Here is a 14,308-nt window from a genome sequence, read left to right on the forward strand (position 1 = left end):
GACATAAGAAGAATGATAAAAAAAAAAATGACATATGCATCCGGTGCACCACTGGCAGACCTAGAAATTTTTTAACGGATGTGTAATTTTGAAAGGCTAAAAACTTTATTTAAAAAAAATGAATAAAATAAACAAATTATAATTGATCATACCTTTAGTCGTGTCGAATTTCCTATTGAATATTGATCATAAGAGCCAAATCAGAAAAAAGAAAAAGAAAAAAAAAGTAGATTACAAAAAAAGGGGAACCAAAATAAATAAAAAAATAAAAAAAAGAAGATGCGAATTGGCTTTTGGTCAAGAAGGAAAAAAGAACCTAGTACAGTAAATTACTTTTGGTGAAGAAGGAAAAGAAACACAACAATAGCAACTCAATTGATTTCCTTCTTTTTTAAATCTTTTTGTAATTCTTGTTTAAATAAGAACGAAAAACATATTTAAAGACTTTTTAAAGCCCACGAAATGTAGGCCTAAGCATGTTGTTGAAAGCCCATGAATTGCAGTCTGCCTCATCTTAAGTTTTTTTTTTTTTTTTTGGTTGTCTGGAACTGTAAAAAAAAAAAAAAAAAAAAAAGAACTCTGCACAGCCTGCTCGCAGGCAGTAGCGCAACGCAGTAAACAGACTTTGGCTGAATCATTTTGTCGAATACCTGGAGTGCACAACCACCAGCTGAGCAGAGGTGCAATTTGAACCACCTACAATGATTTTTCCGTCAAGAGGAGGTTCAGCTGTACATCCTTGTGCCTTAATAGGTCCCCCACTGTAGTGCACGTAAATTTTTCACATGTAGCATAGATGACAGTTTTTCTTGAAAATTGTATATGCAGTGTTTTCAAAGTAATTAGAGTTATCTTAACTCATGTTGAATTTGTTGTAATACGAAGCATGACGGCTAAATCTATCTCTTATGAGCATTTATGAATGACAAAAAAGAACATAACCGGCTGAACATTTGAAACAAATTACACATAGGCGAATATAGAATTATGAGGTTTGGGAGTCAATATGTAAAATACTAATATAAAATATACATACATATTCAAATATTAATGTGAAATTTGTTGAAGTCAAATATTTTAAAGTTATTAATATAAAATTTGTTGGATGGAGGCCATTTACTCAAAACTAATAGATTTCTTTAATTTCTATCTTATAACTATAACATGTGATATTTTTCTTTGATACAAATGATATAGAAAATGGGGACTCGAACACATTGCCTCAAGTATTTATCTTCTACCCATTTCTATCTTATAACAAATTGCTATCTTTAAATTTTCCTCCATTGTCACTCCTTAATATCTTGATCTTTCTTCCCGTAAGGTTCTCTACTTCCGCTTTCCACTCTTTGAATTTGATGAAGACCTCAGATTTCTCCATCATGAAATAGACTCAAACCTTCATAGAAAAATCATCCAATAACGTGACGTAATAGTGAGCTCCACCCAATGATTTGACCGGTGCGGACCCCTACACATCCAAGTGAATATAATCAAGCACTCCCATGCTCATATTCTCTTTGTCTTGTTGCTTGAATGCCACCTTTGATTGCTTCCCAATGGTACAATCTTTGCATAACTCAAGTTTACAATTGTGCACTCCCTTCAAAAGCTTCCCCACTCTTACATGGCTCGCTTACTAATATGCCCTAGCCTCTGATGCCAAAATAAGTCCCATGCTCTAGTCATTCTCGGTAGATATAGCTGCTTCACCAGTCACCGTTGTACCACATAGTCATGGGCGGAACTACCTAGTGGGCTACACTGAGCTGTAGCCCAGGTAGCTTTTTGGAAAAGAAAATATTAAACCTATATAGCCCATTGGCTGAGGCTATCATCGTATGGCTTCTTGGCAGTTTCTCACGTAAAGAAGTATGCAAGTTTTGAAGTCCCACATAAAGAAATAAATATCCTAGTATCTTAATTGGTCCCACATAATGAAGTATCCTCGATTATAATAAGGGAGATTCACTATTATACCCAATATGGGGGCCCAAATTATAAAAATACCATATATAAAATGGACTTTAGAAACACACCCAAAGCCCATTTACAACATAACAAAAAAGCTTTTAACTTCTTATAAATTACAAAACTGCCATCAATTTCTTAAAACAAGCCCAACCCCAAAATCTCATAAAAATACCCAAAGCACTCAATAGGGCATCAAAGTAATTTAATAATCAATATTAAATTCAATAAGGCTAGCTATCATTTTTTGGGTTTTTTTTTGGGTTTGTTTATAGGAATTCAATTGTGTAGAGTTTATTTATAATATTAGTGCTAGAAATGGGTATATCACTAAATATCTCTTATAATAAACTATGTCAAAATAAAAAATATACATGTGAAAAGCAAGACTAACTTTCATTAATAATGCCTTGAAAGAATATAAAGAGAGCTCACGCACACGCTATTTGAACCCCTAGTTGTTGTCCTTATCCTTTGGACATTTCATATATACAATATATAATGACCTAAGGGTAAGGAAAGGGGATAAAGACTCGTCCTTGACTCAATATGCTCTATAGGTGCTGAGTTGTCTTGGGTGTTTTGCGTGTAAGTGATTATGAGTTATTGATGTGTTGTAGAAAGCTCACATTCTTTGGTCGGATTGGCAGGTCGTGTTGCCAAAGGCTCACCTTGTCCATGATTTGTGTAAGGTAGGGTTGCCGAAGGCTCTCCCTATCGATGATTGTTTTATTGGCCTCAGTACTTTGTCTGGGCTTTGTGGATCCCTTTGTAGGTCTCATGTTCCAAGTGTCGTGGGATGATTCGCCGGTCAACTATGGTATATACATGAGTCCTTCAAGTTCCTGATTGAGAAAAGACTTCTTTGTTAGGGACTTACTTTTGTCTTCGATATTCTAAACGATCTTAAGTTTGCAAAGATTGTGAGATTGTCCTTTTCTTTTCTTTTCTTACCAATGTCAATCCCTTAGTTCCTCAAGTCTCCGATCAAGGAGACGATTGGAATGAGGGATAAGCATGAGCATCCCGAATGGTATGGGGGAGTGCTTCTCCTTAGGGTGCCGATGTAAAATATTGTTGAACGGTAAGCGTAGTGGGCATGTCTTGGTATATGCTGAGGCAGTGCTTACCGTTGCCTTACTGTTAGGCATGGAATGGTGTGAGGGTTTCCAAAATTCATCTTATCGTTCAGTCAGTGAGCATGTCATGGCGTAAGGGTTACAAAAATTCATCTCATCGTTCGGCAATTTATCATGGTGTGATACCATGGTTCTCAAAATTCATCTTACCGTTAAGTAAGTGATGAAGATGTGGCACTTGATGTTTCCAAAATACGGGTTACCATTAGGCAGCTAGGCTAGTAGCCTTGTGGTCTATGAAGGGTATATGCCAAATAATCGTGACTTTATAAATTTCTTAAATTTTGTGAGCCCTAGGGGTTAATAGTTGAATGGTTGGACAACTTGACGCTTAGTCTTTTGCGCTTGAATGGGTGGCTATTTATTGTAACCAAGTGTTGCATGGCGAGAATTCGTAATGCGTGCTGGTTCATCATAATGACACTTTGTAGCGAACCATGGTGAACTTGAGGAGCCATCAGTCTATAAGAGATAGCTCTTGTTTGAAAAAGTACTTCATGTTTTTTCCAAAATTTTTTTTTTGAGAAAGTGAGGTGATATCTGGCGATCCAATTTCTGGTGAAGGCGATTCTTGTACGACAGTGTGAGTGACGATGTGATTTCCGATGACCTTCTCAGCTGAATCAAACAAGGTATTTGAGCTTTCTTCTTACTTTTCTTAATCAAAGTTTTTATGTTTCGATGAACTCGTATGAATTCACATGATCGGATATAAACATAGGGAGCTTGTCGTAAGATAGGAAACTTAGGATTTGAGAAAAGCTTAGGATCGTACTTTGATCCAAGCATGACCCTTAGTTTCTGTTTGTGTCGGATGATGACACTCTGAATATGAACAAAGTCCTCATGCATTCGATAGAGAATCATCAGAAGATGATTAGGGTACCGAATATGAGTAAGGTACCAATTGTGATGACACTAGTTTCGGGCATGCCGGCTAGAAAAGGCACGATAACTGAAGAAAGAGTGGTTGTAGGTGCCAATTTGGGCTTGCACGATGAGAAGAGAATGGTAGCCGAAAATAGTCCTGATGAGGGTGCCGTAGGTGCGGAGCTTGAGTTTTGAGCCATATGGGGCCCATAATGTGAAAATGGGTCAGTATCTTAATTTTTTGATGACTCATACGTGCCTTCGCAAATGGCATGCAAGCTATCAGCTAGAAAATTTGACCCCCGCTGTGTGGAGGTTGCCAAATCATTATATGTGGCCGTAGGGCCTTCATATGTCATTTTTGTTATGAGGGGGAGCCAGAAGGATATTGTTTGCTAGCCCAACCTAACCTCAACTCGGTGTGATAACCTTGGGAGGAATTATCAAATGGTAGCAAGTGTGGCTAAACTGAGGCAAAAACATCGTATCCCTAATTTGGTGGGGTTGAGGTTGAAATTGGATTTCGAACTCACCCAACTCGATTGCCCATTTGATGAATCGACCAGAAGTCTCCAGCTTTTTCAGTACCTGCTATATAGGCTAATTGGTGAGTACACTGATGGCATGAGCTCGGAAATACGGTTGAAGCTTATACGCTGAAACGATCAAGGCAAAAACGAGCAGTTCCAGCCCTAGGTATCTAATCTCGACATCTTAGAGTGCACGACTGACGTAAAACATTAGGAATTCGACTCCTTTTAGTTTTCAAATTAATGCGGAGCTAATGACAATTTGTGAAACACATAAATAGATGGAAAGGATTTCATCAGGAATGGGCTTGGACAATAATGGTGCTCTGCTCATATAGTTCTTCGGATATTTGAATGCGAGGTTACATTTGGCAGTCCAAGTAATGTGCCGTTTGTTGCCTTTGACAGCCTTGAAGAACGGGGAACACCAATTGGTAGCCTTAGAAATGAACCTTATTAAGGCTGCAACGCTACCGGTAAGACTTTGAATGTCTTTTAGCGTCTTTGGCACCTGTATGTTGATAAGAGCTTTGATTTTCTCGTGATTCACTTCAATGCTACGTTGGCTGATCATGAAGCCAAAGAATTTGCCCAAAGATACCCCGAAAACACATTTCGTCGGATTCAACCACATTCGATACTTCTTCAAGATGTTAAACATGATTGAGAGGTCGTGGAGATGTCGTTCAATAGTTTTGCTTTTGATCAACATGTCATCCACATAAACCTCCATGGTGTTACCGATGTGTTCGGCAAGTATCTGATTGATGCATAAAAATGGTCGAGCACTTTTAGGCCCAACTTAGAGAAGTTGAATCACCTTCGGCCTCATTGGGCTCTTCAGCAAATGAGGAGGATCTGCAAGATAAAGAGCTACGGTAAAACCTAAGGAACTGGTGTAGTACTGGCCCAAAGCTCTCCGATGCTTGAGTTAGCTTAATGACAAAGTGATTAGTAATTTGGACATAGTAAGGGCTAAGTAGCCGAATGAAACATTTACCTCATTTTGGAGATTTGAACTCCTATTTATAGATCTTGTGAGGTGTGCACCTTAAGTGGGATTTCGATATAGGACTGTAGGCATTGTCTGGGAGACTGTAACACGTCCTTTGTCTAGCCTATTATAACAGCTGCCTTATTTGGTTGGATCAGCAAATTATATTGCAGAAGGTGCACCGTGTCGAAGATGTATGTAAGGTAGGTTGCTCAAGGCTCTCCCTATCGATGATTGTTTTATGGGCCTTAGTGCTTTGTCTGGGTTCCTTTGTAAATTCCACATTTCACGTGTCATGAGATGATTCCCCAATCAGGTATGATATAAAGATGAGTCGTTTTGAATCTTACCCAAAGAAGAGCCAATACATTGGGTGAATGATCCAAGATTTAAAAGTCCAACTCCAATCGGTTGGATTTTGAAAATTTAGGGCTGTGAGTCTGACTTGTGCGTAGAAGAGAATTCCTTTTGAATCTTACAAAAAAATAAAATAAAAAAACTTGTGAAGAATTAGATCCTTAAATTAAATTGGGCCAGATCCGAGGACTTCTTTTAAAACCCGGCCCATTGAGACTCCTGCATGCCACCTCACCCCCACCAGCCCTAAAAACCCACACCGATCCCTAAATAAACATAACTCCGCTGCACCTCTCCCTCCGACAGTGAAACCAAAAGAAAAGCACCCCCTTCATTTTAACTTCTTTTTAAAACTAAATTATTTTTATCAAAATCTCAAAACAAAAATTAAAATGCCAACAAATCACTCTTCTAATTCCTCAACTTCACCTCTCTAATTTGAATTCATAAACCACCGCTTCAAATAATACAAAACCAATTTGGCGCTCTTATGGCAGCAACAGCCCCTTCGCCCTCGCCAGCCCTAAGCAGCACCAGCTCCGGCGCCACTCCTTCCACCGCTGCGACCACCGCCACCGCGGCCGTGCCTGCCGTCGCTCCGTTCCAGACGGTGCACCGTACGGACACGCCACCCAAGACCCTTCGCGGGCTTAACAAGCCCAAGTGTAAACAGTGCGGCAATGTCGCTCGTTCCCGGTAAATCTCCTATTTTTTTAATTATATATATTTTTTTATGGCTGTTGAATTCTGTTTCTGCACAATTAATTTTGGAGTCCTAGCCTGGCCGCATGGTTATCTGATTTTTGTTTTTGTTTTTGAAGAACTGCCTTGTTTCTGGTGGTTCATTTGCGGTTTTGGTGATTAATTTGAGTGAATTGAAATCTTTGGGATAGAAATTGATGTGATTTTGTCCGTCGTTTACTTTATTGAAATAGGACTTTGGCTCCGCTAGATATAAGATTGATGTTGTAAAAAGCACGAATTTAACTATGGCTGAAGGTGGTGTGCATATATACACACACGCACATGTATATAAACCTTGGAGAAGCTGGAATGAGGAGATGTCTTGGAGTTCTGGTCTCAATTTCACATTGATCTGTATTGTTTGTTAATGAATAAAGAAACAATATTCGGTCTGCATCGTAATAGCTTTAACTTTTAGGAAGTGTTGTAAACCAAGTAACCATACCAAATTTATTATGGTATCAGAGCTGAAGACGCTGAATTCAGATCCACGCTACTGCAAGCTTTCAGTTTATGTTGAATTAGATCGACGTGATTGGCTCTCTAGTGGCAGAGAGGCTCACACTTTAGGGTAGTATTATTTGTTGTTGTGGTCAAGATTGCACAACTGTCTTGAATTTTGAAAAATCAAAGAGTACAATCTACAATTTTTTGAAGAACTGCCATGTTTGTGGTTGTCCGGTTTGGTAATTAATTGGAGGGAATTTAATTCCTGGCCAGAAAATTGATTTTGTTTATGGTTTTGAAGGCAAGTAATTAGCATTCAAAAGCGTGAATGTAACTATGCCTCACAGTGTAATGAGGAGGCGTCTTGGAGTTGTGGTTTCAATTTCACATTATTATTAGTACTTTTTGATAGAATGTGCAAATTATAGTCGGTTCTATGTCCTATTAGCTTAGACTTTAGGAAGAGTAGTTAACCAATAACTTATTATTTCATTAGAGCTGAAGATGCTGAATTCAGATCCATGCATCTGGAAGCTTTCAATGTATGTTGAATTAATTCTACGTGTTTGGTTCTCTAGCGGTGGAAAGGCTCACATGTTAGGGGACTGTTAGAATGTAAAAAACAACAGATGTTCCCCATCTGAACGGCATCTTTGCAAGAAGTTTTAGACCTCTTTTCTAGTTTGGAAAGTGAAGATCTTGGTAGAATCTGTTGCCATGCTATTCTTGTGCCTACAAGGTTAACTTGATGGCAGTTCACAACTTTTTCTGGTTCAATTATGACGTGATTGAAATGAGTAGGGGCTTTACATTGATGAAGCTGATAATTGACAGAATAACCCCTTCTTCTCAATGAAGTAGGAGAGGTCTAGGGAAGATAAGCGAGTTACAACATTCATTTCTGGGTCTGAAAACTAGGTAGTTGGGGTAAACTTTCATGAGCTGTGCAAATGCCATGAAGAAAAAAAATGCTTCTGACTGTTATTGGAATTCTGTGATAATAATAAAAAGAATAAATTTTGAACTTTTTTGGTGAAATCATAATATTGTCAATATTGCTAGACATAGCACAATCTTATGCCATATTTTTAAACCACCTTATGTGGCAGCTGACTTGGACATGCCACAGTAGTTAAGTACTTAATGAGTTAGCTAGGTATTAATTTTTATTACTTTTTAATTAAAAAGACCAATTAAAATTTTCAGGCCTACTTCTAGTGTCTTCCTATCCATCCCCTCTCTCACCCCCCCAACTGGTCGGACTTCCATCAACGGTATCAGTTACCAGTGAAAACAAATATAAAAAGTGGTAAAGAACAAGAGGATTCTACCTCTGGATTCTGTGTCTGATCCATATACCCTTTGTTTCAGTGCTGTACATGTGAAGATCTGATTTTGCAGATCATATCTCATTTTCAGTGATGAATTTCCATATCGGAACTCATGCTTTCTTGATGGCGAGTACGGTTGCTTCTGGAAGTTCATGACTAGTCTCTTCACACCAGTAGAATTAGATCAATTCACGTATGTTTATTAAACATCTTATCTCTTTTCCTTTTGCAGATCCAAGTCTCAACCTTTCCTCACATTAGATCTCTTTTCCTTTCATCTGTCTTTTTTTATACCAAGAAATTAGTTCTCACTAAGCTGTCTCATGCTCGGTTGGTGCCTATGATTGGATTGGATTAGATTGCTCACTAGATTTAAGGTATGTTGAAGGAGGAAACGAAGGTAGAGGTGAATGATTTTTTATTTTGTGGGCATTAGAAGGGATGAGTTATGACATGTTGATATCCTACCATTTTGTGGGGATTCGATGGGATAAGTTTCCTTCATGAGTGATCCATCTTCTGCCTTCAACTTGGACAAAATTTATTCATTTCTTCATTCAACATGCCATAAATCTAGTGAGTTATGTAATCCAATCCAATCCTAGGCACCAAATGAGCCCTTAATGTGGCATGCATTACTTAGCTGCTACATGAGGTGGTTATGGTATAAAATTGTGGTGCGTCAAGCATTATTGTAATATAGTTGATGCAGTAACCATCACATACTAAATAAGTTCTGCAATTAGAAAGTTATCTATCATGCGTGCAAAGAATGCTGCTGTAGTTATTGTTAGACAAGATTCAGGATCTTTCATTAGAATGCATCCTAAACAGACTTGAAGAAACGTTCAGAAAGTTATTAAATATGAAATTATTTGTTTGGACCGAAAGAACAAGAAATACCCTTAGATACGGAATATGAAAGGAGGTGTACCCTCATCCAGCAAATTACTTGGAGTTCATCACAGTGTCGTTATCTTCTATATCTGGCATTCTTGGGTCCATTTTATTTCCTTGGGATGGCGGACCTCTGATTCACTGTGTCTTGTATTGTGTTTTGAGTTCTTTAATAAAATTTTGTTTCATAAAAAAACATTATTAATTTTTCTTTTCATTTTCAAGTTTTTAATTTTCAGCCATTCCTGAAATTTGTTCAACCACCATTTGACGCACTTTAAAAAACTTGAGATAATCCATCTTCATTACCATCAGCAAGAAAGAATCAAGTTACTATGTGAGGGTATTGTTCACAGCTCTCACTGAGGCAAATCCTAATCTGGTTTTCTTTGTTAGAATCAATTATGATCCTTCTCCTTTGTGCCCCATTAGGAGATAGGCCATAGTGGATTGATTTGTACCTTGATATTGTTGAAGATGTTTTAGGAAGTTTCGTTTTTTGCTTCATGCACACTGTTATATTTTTCACTCACCTTTATTGTTGTCAATATTTATTGTTTTTGTTTCTACATTTAGAATAATATCCTTTTCTTTCTGTGATCGTTTTGTTGAGTTGAATTGAATGTCCAGGTGTCCGTACGAGTCATGCAAGAGTTGCTGCTCAAAAGCTCAAAATCCATGTCATATTCATGGTATGTTAATTCAAGTCTCTATACCTTATCAAAACATTTCTACCTTCAAGTGTGTGGGTATTTGGAACATTGGATAATTATATATATATATATATATGTTTTGTTGTTTGCTATTGTTTGTATGGTTTCCAACACTAATGTGAAGATTCAAAGCATATTGGCAAGTAACCTAGTTTTCTCTTTTTTAGTGGGAAGCTCATCCATTGCCCCATAAATTCTTGTCCAATTATACTGCCCTACTTATTTTTGATGGTAGCCTGGATGTGTCTTACTGACTATATAATGCTTTAGAATTAATTCTAGCAATGCATGCTGGTAATTTTCTACGTTTATTTGGTTTCTATCTGTTCTTTTATTCTCTGGCAGTGTAGTAAAATGCTTAAGAAATGGTTGATGTAAAGAGACTTTGGTATGGATGGGAATAAATTTCATGTCAGGAAGAGTGATGATAACTACTGCAGCTTTTTGAGGGGTTCACAAATGGCCAGCTAGGTTAGGTAGTAAAATGTAATGGTTCAAAAAGGGCGATGAGCTGATGGCTGTGTCAAAGACTGCGCTGCCATCTAGTAAAAATGGAGTGACTGTTGTGGTGAGTGGTAATGGGGAAAAAATGGCAATTGACAATTCAAGTATTTCAATTATTATTTTCCAAAATGGTTACTCTAATGTTTCCTTCAAGGAAGAAGGCTGATAGCTTAAAAAACTCTCATAGGGGTGTGTAGTAATCTTAGGGGTGCGTAGTAATCTTTTCCATCACCCATGCAGTCACTTATGTGCACTGAGTAAGATACCTGTGGCGATGTTGGAATCTTAGAATGGATTCTAGGCAATAATGAGAGGAGCTTAGTGTCTCTCAATGCTGTAAGCATAATGGACAGTGTCAGCAATACAGGATTGCTAGCACTAAGACCTTCTGTGTAAGGCTATGTTTGGATGAAACATTGGAGATTTGTGGGGCTTCTGGCTACCACCAGAGTAGGCTGGAGCCAGTGTGGTATTGGTTTGGTTTTGGCCATGCTAGTGGGTAACAATATGCTTATAGGCATGAAGGGTAATTGTGTTGTCGATGGACAAGATTGGTTATGTAACATTTGGATTATAGTTGCTCACTTAGGAAGCTTGCCTATGCGTACAGTGAGTGTGAATTAGCTTGTGCATGTCAGAATCATCAATGGCTCATTTACGCTACACAAAAGACAGTGATGGTGTATTGATAAGGGTAGGATGTTGAGTTGATTTGGGCATTTGCTTGCACGATTTCTTGCGGGTTGTCTGTTACTTATGATGCACTGTAAGGGATTTAATTGTACTTTTAAGCTTTTGATCCTAATGAACTTCTTCCCATCTTGTTCTATTCTTTGCTTTTCTCTTTTCAATATAATTCTTGTTTGCTATAAAAAGACAATGCTCATCAGTTTTGTCCAATTTTTTGATAATATAACCAAACATGCAAACTTAGTTTGTTGCTTACTCAAATATATGAACTGATCTACATTGAGTCACCATACGGTTTGGGTTGGCATGGGTAGTTCTAGCGGTTAGGGTGGGTGTTTCATCCTTTCTGGAGCATGACCTTGTTTTTGGTTTCTCTTTTCTGACTGTATTACCACTGCAGTTTTGAAATCAAATGCAACATTTCCAGACAAGGCACCAACATCAAGCTCTCCTCTATTTGACCATCAATCAATTGAGGCATCACCATCCGGGTGAGTTCTTAACTTCAGTCTCCCGTTGTCATATCTGGTTGTATTTCTGATAATTGTAATCTATGCTTTTTTTTTCCTCTAAAATTCTGGTCATTAAATTGTTTTCCTTAGAAAATTGCATTGCTCTTCTACCATGTATATACTATGGTCAGATTTCTAAAAAATTGTTGGAATCTCAGCCAATTTATAGTCTAATTCACCAATGACCTAAATTGAACATGAGTTCGTAATACTTGCTGATTTAATGAGTCAAATCTTCCTATGCAAGGAAATTGGCTCAAAGATTTCCACAGATTATGTTCTGTGGTCTAACTTTGATGTTTTTTGGGGAAAAAAAAAAATCCCCCAACCTTTTAATAATTGCTTTATGAACTTTCCATGTTTCAAATTTATTTTTGTCTTGGTTAACTTGGCTGTCCTGAGCGTTTCAGTTACTAATTCTTTGGGGGTCTTCAAAGCAAACTCTGTTTTTGTTCTGGATGTAGATTTTCTTAAATTGTTAGCTGTGTTTCAGGAATTCACATCGAGTTGCATCACTCCGGCAACTTTCGAACAATTTTGCTCAATTCAATAATGTGCATCTTCCCCTTCGTTCTAGGAAGCCTTTGACCAAAAAGGTGCATATCCTTGGCACTATCTATTTGTTCTTGTACTATTTACAGTGAGAATGGCCTGTTCTAATTATAGGAATTAATTTCAGGATGCCGTAGCTATTAATGAGTGGAGATTTTCCAAGTTAAAGGAATACAAGGACAGAAACATCGAAGTGGAAAATGAAGCTTTTGATCGATACACGCAGAATGTCACCCTATTAGAGGAAGTGTTTTCTGTGAAATCTATCATGGAGGAATCCATTGGGGATGAAGCTGAACTCAAATCCATATCAACCGATAATAGTACTACTGCTACTACAGAAGAAGACACTGAGGCTATGGTCTCAGGGTTGAAGTTGAAGTTGAGATCAAATCCAATGAGAACCAATAACTTCAGAAAGAGGATACAGCAAGTTGTTGACGAGGGATTAAAGAAACTTAAAAAACGTGAGTTAGATGATGGGGAGAAGGAACCAATTGTGGGAACTGGATTGGATCCGGGGCCCAAAGAAGGGGAAAAATGGCGGGCCGAAAGGGCTTCTGCTCTTGGCGATCTCATTGATAAGCTGAACAAGGCCCGAAATGAGGAGGATCTGAAGTTGTGCTTGGAGATGAAATCTCAGCTCTTCAAGGAACATAAATTGACTAGTACATCAGAATCTGAAGAGAAACAGGCTACAAAGAATGATTTGGAACCCCGAAAAGAGTCGAATTATTCATTTCCTAAAGTCGTTAGCACTACCGAAATCGATCAAGAAACTCTCAATATCGTCTACACTCACTTCTCTTCCCTTGAGCATATACAAGGTTTATGATTAAAGACTTAGAGGTAAGATTTTGTCGTAGGATTTGGACTTAATAGTCAATTTAGAGGATCTATGATTTGAGGGAGGTGCCATAGATTAATGTAGTTTCTTCCTAGAGTTTCCTTTCTAGTCAATAATAAATCAAGGGATGCTTAGAAGTTGCTTCAAATTGACATTTTCAATTTGGATGCAACAATGGTAACTGATTTTTCTTGTATTAATGTAGCAATGCAAATTGCATGAAGCCAATGACCCTTTGGGTAGGCTAATGATTCTTCATCTTGATAGCTGTTTTTTTGTAATATATTGAGTGTAGGGAAAAGCATTTTTCCTTTTCAAACAAATAAACCAATGCTTATTGTTGGGATGCTTTGGTTCTGCCTGCTTCCTCCTTTTAGCCTTTTCTAAATAATTAGAAGATTGGAAGATGTGGGTTAGACCAATTGGCCAATGACAATGTGTCCACCCGTTGCACTCAAGTTTGATCTCCTCTCTGTATATTAGAGTAGTTAGAATCTCTCCTTGGGGTGACATTGGTAATTCACTGCTTCCCCAGCCTGTATCCTGTGATAATGGGATGAAAAACAGCCTTAAATTTAGAGAATACAACCAGGGTTTAGTTGCGTGCACTAATTCTGTAATCAAGAAAACTTAAAACTAAAACAAAAAAGATTGGTGTTATTATTCTTGAGAAATTTTGTGGTCAAATACCCAGATGGCTTTTTTGGTCGACTTCCATAAATTTGACTTTCAATAGGCAACTGAAGGGTTCTTCCACCCAAGCATTTCAACACTATTAAATAAAGCAAACCTCTATGGGCTAAGAATGTGGGTCAAACAGGCACAGAAAGAGACTTTAATTTTTTTTTTCTTGTGATCTCCGTACTCTCAAACTTTCAAGAACCCCCCAATTTGAAATGCTGGTTTTCAAATGATATCTTGTGCCATCTCTCAATTCCCAAATGCCGACTTCATACAATATTTTTCTTTTTCTTGTTTTCTTTTCTCAAAGTCGCAATTTAAGGTTGCTTTGCTTTCTTGCGTGTCGCTTGGAGAAAAGAGGATTATATATTATTTGGTAAAGCAATACTAAAAGTGTGAATTGTTAGGAATAAGCATAAAGCGAGCATCCAAAGTGAGATCAAATCACAAAATAAACCACACACATGAAAGACACACTAAATTTGATTTGATGTTGGCCAGTTGTATCTAGAAGCAAGAAAGTTAAATT

At 37.7% G+C, this 14,308-nt stretch overlaps 1 protein-coding gene across 1 annotated transcript; it reads left to right on the forward strand.

Annotated features, from left to right (window-relative positions):
* The first annotated feature begins 6,111 nt into the window (after window positions 1–6,111).
* On the forward strand, window positions 6,112–13,455 carry LOC117628641. The gene is made up of 5 exons (XM_034361131.1): window positions 6,112–6,557; window positions 9,911–9,972; window positions 11,588–11,678; window positions 12,193–12,295; window positions 12,379–13,455. The coding sequence occupies exons 1-5, from the start codon at window positions 6,352–6,354 to the stop codon at window positions 13,084–13,086; spliced, it is 1,170 nt and encodes a 389-aa protein (XP_034217022.1). The 5' UTR covers window positions 6,112–6,351; the 3' UTR covers window positions 13,087–13,455.
* Window positions 13,456–14,308: the final 853 nt, after the last annotated feature.

The sequence above is a fragment of the Prunus dulcis genome, chromosome 5 (assembly GCF_902201215.1).
Source record: "Prunus dulcis chromosome 5, ALMONDv2, whole genome shotgun sequence".
Lineage (NCBI taxonomy): Eukaryota > Viridiplantae > Streptophyta > Magnoliopsida > Rosales > Rosaceae > Prunus > Prunus dulcis.

Coding starts and splice junctions, on each gene's coding strand:
- LOC117628641 (XM_034361131.1), top strand. CDS start 6,352: ATGGCAGCAACAGCCCCTTCGCCCTCGCCAGCCCTAAGCAGCACCAGC. Junction 11,679..12,192: donor ATTGAGGCATCACCATCCGG/GTGAGTTCTTAA, acceptor GCTGTGTTTCAG/GAATTCACATCGAGTTGCAT. Junction 12,296..12,378: donor GGAAGCCTTTGACCAAAAAG/GTGCATATCCTT, acceptor AATTAATTTCAG/GATGCCGTAGCTATTAATGA.